At 43.8% G+C, this 7,023-nt stretch overlaps 2 protein-coding genes across 3 annotated transcripts; one reads left to right on the forward strand and one right to left on the reverse strand.

The window, feature by feature from the left end:
• Positions 1-596: 596 nt before the first annotated feature.
• On the forward strand, positions 597-4,622 carry MED31 (mediator complex subunit 31). Of its 2 annotated transcripts, none has more exons than XM_010721960.4 (4): positions 597-723; positions 1,817-1,894; positions 2,557-2,653; positions 3,341-4,622. In XM_010721960.4, the coding sequence occupies exons 1-4, from the start codon at positions 714-716 to the stop codon at positions 3,531-3,533; spliced, it is 378 nt and encodes a 125-aa protein (XP_010720262.1). In that variant the 5' UTR covers positions 597-713; the 3' UTR covers positions 3,534-4,622. The 2 variants fall into 2 exon arrangements, with proteins under 2 accessions (XP_010720262.1, XP_010720261.1); XM_010721959.4 differs by lacking the exon at positions 597-723 and adding an exon at positions 730-958.
• A 13-nt stretch (positions 4,623-4,635) lies between these two features.
• TXNDC17 (thioredoxin domain containing 17) lies at positions 4,636-7,023 on the reverse strand. Its single transcript, XM_085240808.1, has 4 exons — positions 6,762-7,023; positions 5,931-6,012; positions 5,606-5,681; positions 4,636-4,964 (listed from the first exon to the last, which is right to left on the reverse strand). The coding sequence occupies exons 1-4, from the start codon at positions 6,901-6,903 to the stop codon at positions 4,896-4,898; spliced, it is 369 nt and encodes a 122-aa protein (XP_085096934.1). The 5' UTR covers positions 6,904-7,023; the 3' UTR covers positions 4,636-4,895.

Consider the following 7,023-nt stretch of genomic DNA (forward strand, 5'->3'; position numbering starts at 1 on the left):
GGTCTGTCTGTCAGGAGCGATTCCCTCCCTTCCATTTCCTTCTGCTTTGGAAATGTTCAGCAATGGCTCGTCCAGCGCAAGGTTAAAATGAGCATTCTGGGCACACAGTCCTCTTTTACCCTTCGCTGCTCAAGCACACACATGCCTAGGAAAAAAACCAAACGCCGATCCCAAAGGTAGCTTCTAATGGAACTGTATTGCCTGTCTGATAACAGCTTCCTTTCAAGATAAGGGGGAAAAATGTTACTCCAACTTTTTTTTTTTTCAAAAGGTTGTTTTCTACACAATGCACATCATTAAATCAGTGATGTTCGAGCATGAACAGCTCAGATAGGAATATGAGGCCCTCCTGGGAGACCTTCAGTACTGATGGGTTGTTCATGGCACAATCATGAAAACATAAGTCCGAAAATCGACGGGAAAAAAAAGAGGTCTTGACGCCGTGTCTCAGCCTCTCAGAAGAGCTACAGCAGTGCCAGCTAATTGCCAGGCCCGTGTCCCGCAGCCGACGTGGCTGCCACCACGAGCCCTCCGCCTGCCTCGGCGAGACCCGCTCCCGCAGGCCCAGTCGCGCGGCGCAGCTCGTTGCCAGGAGCTGCCGCCGCCTTCCCAGCTCGCCTTGCGGCACCGCCCTCCGGGCTTCCGTCTGCCGACAGCGGGCGCTTCCGCCGCCATTTTGAGCGTGGGCGGGGAGCGCAGCTCGGCTGGCCGCCATGGACGCAGGTGAGCGGCGCGGGGCGGCGCGGCGAGGGTCGGGCAGGGCGAGCGATGCCGGCCAGGGAGAGAGCGCCGGTTTGCCCCGTTGGAGTCCTTCGCGTGGTTCGTGGAGACACCGGGGCTCCTCCCTTCCCGGGCGCCTTGGCAGTGGAGACGTCGGAGGCACCCCACGTTGCATCTGTGATCGAGGAGCGAAATCTTTCACAGAGACCCGAATGGTGGGATGGAAGGGATCTTGCAGGTCGGCTTGTTCCAACTCTGCTGCACTGGGGACCTCCTGCCAGAGCAGCCTCCGCGGGCCCCCTCCCAGCCCGCCCTGATGCACCTCCGGGCGCGGGGCACCACAGCTCTGGGCAGCCAGGGCCTCACCGCCCTGCCAGAAAAGAATTTCTTCCTAACATCTGACCTGAGTTTCCTCTTTTTTTTTTTTTTAAAGCTCTTCCCCCTTGCCCTGTTGTTTTCATTCAGGGCGAAAAGTTAAGCCTCCATCTTTTTTTATAAGCTCCCTTTCTATATTGAAAGACCACAGTAAGATCTCCGAGCCTCTAGGCTGAGCAAGCCCAGCTCCCTCAGCCTTTCTTGTGTAGAATCTTGTGCTGACCCCTGGGTATGTCACCGGTGTCCACTGTATGCCGTTCGTGTGAGAACACTGCAGGATTCTCACTGAAGCGTGACATCTTTGTACAAAACAAACAAAAAAAGCAGCCTCACAGTAAGCATTTCTTAAGTTATGTGCAAGGAAGCTTTCAGTGAGCTGTTCGTAGTACTCTTTACTTACCTTCTCAAATTTTCCCTGTACCAATACCAGGTCCCTTTCTCTTCCCTTTTCCTTTATTCTACATGAAGAGTCCGAGGGCATTTCTCTGTTATTTGCATCGTGTTTAGTTGCTTAAAAAACCAACAGCAAATGTATTAACATGGCCCAACACAGATTCATGTAATAGAAAAGATTGTGCTAAGCGAGCCCATATTTACTGTGGGCTCTTAACTGCTTTATCTCTTCTCTAAACGTTTCCATTTGTATGGCTCAAATTGAGAAACTGATTTCCAAGTCTATCATGTGGGTCCAGTTTTTACTTTTTTTTTCTCACCTAATCAGATGATACAGGAAATCGACTTCGGTTCCAGTTGGAGTTGGAGTTTGTTCAGTGCCTAGCAAATCCCAATTATCTCAACTGTGAGTACTTAATGTCAGGATCCTGAGAAGTTAATATTATTTAACAGCTTAATGATTACAGAATGATTACAGATAAACAGTGGGGGAGGGGGAGGAAGACTAAACAAAGAAAAGGGAAGAGATCTTTAACAGGATAAAAGCAGTCTAAAAATGATTTAATTTGTCCAAATTTCAAAGGTGAGGTGAATTTCAAAGATGAAGGAAACGACACCTTTAAAATGTGAAATGAATATTTACTGAAATATCTGTCTAGTGGAGAATAAATTCACATCTGTAGTAAAAAAATAAATAATATTGATTTCATTTCAATCTAAGAAGTACTCTTTTATCTGAAACCAGATAAATTCTGAAACCTAACTAATACTAATAATAGTTTCAGCTAGAGTACTTAATTTCTTTGGTTTTCTCTGACAGTTTTGATGTGTCAGAAAACTTTTCACATCCTTGTTGCCATATAAAAGTTACATGGCAGAGGAGATGAGACTAACTTACTATGCTTAGAATGTTGACTTAAGATATATTTTCTCCTGAGCTGTAAAACCTTGCAATGATAAAATTACGACTCATGTGCGTCTTTTGTATAGTTTTGTGAATACATATTCGTAACATTTAGCAAGTTTTTCATATTTCTGTAGCTGACAATTCCTTGTCTGTTATTTCAGTTCTTGCACAAAGAGGATACTTCAAAGACAAAGCTTTTGTAAACTATCTTAAATATTTACTGTATTGGAAAGAACCTGAATATGCAAAATACTTGAAGTAAGTATTGAAGTCCCTTAGGTTTCTGCATTTTAATGATCTTTACCTTCTGTTATGCACTGTAAAGTAGCATGTCATATTTGATTTCTCCCTGCAACCAAAACCTGCACTGTGTTTATATGCACTATAAATTTTCCTGTTTCCTGTAGTCTGGAATAGACAGAATTAGAGAACGTTTCATTCTTGATTTATGCGTGGAATTTGCCTTTTGCAACCTTTATCTGCACTTTGTATCTGCATAAAACAAGATTACTGAACATCATGGGACAAAACTACTTTAGCCCACTAAGTACATTCTGAGAGTGATTTTTGCACTCTTGATACCTACACAAAGAATCATTTTTCATTTTTCTGTTAATGTTAAAACTCTTTCACAGTTTTTGAATAGTTTTTGTTTACTTTAAATGAGCTTTGCAAATAGCTATTCTAGTTAATTTGTATTTGTTTTAATGAAATCTAATCTTTAGAAAAGTTATTCTAATCAGGCATGTATTTATATTTATGTTATTAGATTCCGTTTTCTGGCTTTGTAGTTACTGAAGGTATTAAGTTACAGTGCATATGTACAGCCCTGTGTTTCAGGTACTTGAGTAAAGCACTAAATGACTAAAATAACAAATTGGAGAGATACTGGAGACTCCAGTTTTAGTGTACCTTGTAAAACTTGTTGCTTTTTTTTAAATCCAGGTATCCTCAGTGTTTGCACATGTTAGAGCTGCTCCAGTATGAACACTTTCGCAAAGAACTGGTAAATGCTCAGTGTGCCAAGTTTATTGATGAGCAGCAGATTCTTCACTGGCAGCACTATTCACGGAAGAGAATGCGCCTCCAGCAAGCACTAGCAGAGCAGCAGCAACAAAACAACACCTCAGTAAAATGAAAGGCACTTGGAAGAGTGATGATGTGTACTTCACATTAATTCAAGTATTTATAAGAAAGGAATGAAGTCTTTGTCTTTTGTAGGTTTTGCTGTGTGTATACATTTAATTTGTGATTTGCCAGGTGACTTTGTCTTTCACCAGCTTGTAACATTTTTACCATAGCAGACTGAAACACCTACTTCTGCCATTTCTTTTGTGGCATGGGCAATCTTGTTGAGTATTGCTTATGGTATTTGTTCCTTTTGAAAACCAAGCCTACTTTTTGAGGGCCCTGACACTGCTGTATCAACAAAAAATGTAGTTCAGAAGTTTTTATAGTAAAGGCATGTTCTATGGAGAACAATGATATGTCTCCGAGCGACATGACTAATGTGTACTGCTCTTTATAAGCAAAGCTGAAGTCATTGCGGTTGTTGCACAAAATTTAATTTGTAATTTTTTGCCTGGAAACAGAGCTGAGCTATTACTTGTCCATTCTGTTCACTTGCTTTTTTTGGGGATGTGAGCAGGGGTGTCTTAAGAGTTCTCTTGAGAATGTATTTTAGAGACAAACGAATTGTGAAGAGATAAGGACTGCCAGAGTGGAGCAAAGATAGGTAATGATAAACTTTAGTGGAACAGATAGAGCTATGGGCTGTTTTCTTCTTAGGTTCTGTTACAAAGAAGTTGTAAACACTTGCAAAATTGGAGAAACATTTATCATGCGTTCTTGTATAGCTGTTGGGTTGTTGTTTTTTTCTGTAAGAGTGCAGATCATGGTAGCTGTGAGGGATTTCATTTTCATATTTTAGATTGTGTTCATGCTGCATTCACATTGTATTTCATACTCTTGTAGGTGCAGCAGCACAGTCCGTGACAGGGAGACTGTTAGCCCTCAGCTCATCATACTTGGTGCTGAACAGATAAGCTGTTAAACATCTTATTGAAAATTTATCTTTACAGCTTCAGCAGCTGCATAAAATTAGCTTCAGGAAGAAAAAGTATTTTTTTCTTTTTCTTCTACCTGCTCTTCTCCTCCTTCCCCTCCTCCACTATTAAAGGTGTAACTTAGTAATTACTGTTAAATAAAATATTTCTGTTAAGTAAAAGTAGGCTACTACCTTGCTTTGTATCTTGAGTTTGGCTTCTTTGTAAAGAGACTTGGCAAACTCAAATTTATTTCAATGAAGAAAAGAAAACAGTTTTTTGTTGCAAGACTTTAGTGGAAGGTTTGAAGCTAGAATTTAAAGAGATTCATTGATTAGTCAAAAGTAATTTACCATGACAGTTTCGGGGGGAAAAAAAAAAAAGTAAGGATTCCACGAAAGAGCAATGCAATTAACAAGATAAACGTCTTCATAAATGATTGACTGCTGGAGGATTTAATCTTCAGTAAACAACATACGCACAAGATCTGCTTTAAAACATTCTTCTTCAACCAACTTCTGAGGCTGAAAGAAAAGATGATTTTAGGAGTAATTAAAAAATCTGTTTTAGACTAGAGCTATTTGCATCTAATAATATTAGCCATACTACAGCAACTGTTATTGCTAGATGGCAAGTGGGAGTTGATGCGTGGAAAAAGCAGCAGTGTAAGGATAGATGCAAAATGCCTGTGTGTTTTCTGTTCTTTGAAGCATTCCTATACAAAAGTATACAATAGTATTTAAATAATAGATCCAAGTTAAAACTTGGTGTGGTATGTAAATATTTTCATTACACACGAGAGTACACAGGAGTGAGAGCTATAGTCTGTCTGAATTAGGAGTATGCTACATACAATCCTACTCCACTCCTATAATTCAGCATTTGGAGTTCTTAATACTCGAGAAGCTGCAAGTCAGAAAACTGACATGTTGCTAAGTACTTAGCCTACCGCAAACAAGATGTGTTAAGTGTATGTATTTTATTTGATAAGTTCATTACAGAGAACGTTCTACAGGAGGGAGGTAGTTCCCTGAAAGAAAACTAATCTGAGCTAGAAAAAGTGCACGGGTTAAGAGTGGAAAGGAGTCCCACACTATCTATTCTCCTGAAACAAGAGAAGGTATCAGAAAACATGTAGATGCACAGCATACAATAAATGACTTACTGTTCCGTATTTAAGTAGCGTAGGCACTCCTGTTAGTTTCAGATTCTTCCTGAATTCATTGTTAGGATCTTTCCAGCTGTTAGCAAAGAGTGTAGTTAAACAGAACTTGTAAAAATAGACTGTTAAAATTCTTTCAAAGGAATGATTCTGCCTCCCACCTCCCCAACCTCCTCATTAGAACAAGCATGCAAATAGTCCACTTAAGGGAACTGTAGACCTCTACAGTCACAGAACTAACTCAGTTGTTAGTACCAACAAGTTAGTTAACCTCCAGACCAGGAAGAGCTAATTAATGTCAGTTGTTTGCATTAAAACAGTTACTTACTAGGCTCTGTCTCCAACAAGACAGTAGATGAACACTGATTCATCAGGCATGTTATGAAGTTCCTTCCTCACAACTGGTTCAGCTAGAGAGTAATTTCTCAGTGTTAATACGCCATGCTACAGAATCACGAGCATTTAGTCTGACCAGCAGTGCTGCTGACTAACGCTTTGTCTGCTTCGGGCAGAGATCTATGCTGTTTCACGCGGTCATCCATAAGCACCGCAGAACGTACTGTCAATGTTAAAGGGACCGGCCTTCGCACGAAGGCCAACTGCTGCTCTAACAAGTCAGAACATGCGGTCTGCTGTCTGGAGGAGACCGGGCAGAACAGCGGCAAGCTGCTGCGTAATCCAGCAGGTACGATCCAGAAAGTTCAGCGTGAGGCATTCTCAGGACCCGCCTTCTATTCCACTCCCATCACAGATAAGTTATTTCTGCCTTTTGTTAGGCAAAGCAGAAGTAGATTCATGCAAGATTTACATCGAATTCTTTGCCGAGACAGAAAAACCATCCTCTGTGCCAGCCTCTGCTCAACAGCGTTACGTCCCGCGCGCGGGCGGCTCGGCGCTGCAGCAGCTGCGGCAGCTCTCGGCCACAGCGGCCTGCAACGGCGGCCGGATTAAGGACGGGGGTAACCGCAGCGGGAGACAGCAGTCCGCGCCCGTCCGCGCGCTGAGAGGTTCGGCCTCTGCGCCGCGACCGCCCGGAGTCCCCGCCGCGTCCCCCACGAGGCCGCCCGGCGCCGCTCCGCCCGCCTCAGACCAACGAGAGCGGGCCGAGAGGAGGCGGCCGGAGTTCCTAGCGGAGCCCCCGCCCCGCTCCGGGCCTCACCAGTCACGCAGTCCGGGCACCAGCTCCGGCCCTCGGCATCCTTGTCGCCGCAGAAGAGCGCGAAGATAGGCCGGCCGTGGTAGCGCTGCGCCGTCTGCACGAACTCGCCGTACCCGCGGACCTGCTTTTCCTCCCAACCCATGGCGCCCGCGGGAGGCGGCAACTAAGGGCAGGAAGGCGCGACCTGCGCCCGTCCCGGATACCGCACTGCGGCGCCGCGCTGCTTCCCGACAGCCTCGGCGGCGGCGGTCGCCAGCAGCGA

This window comes from Meleagris gallopavo, chromosome 21, assembly GCF_905368555.1.
Source record: "Meleagris gallopavo chromosome 21, MGAL_WU_HG_1.1, whole genome shotgun sequence".
Lineage (NCBI taxonomy): Eukaryota > Metazoa > Chordata > Aves > Galliformes > Phasianidae > Meleagris > Meleagris gallopavo.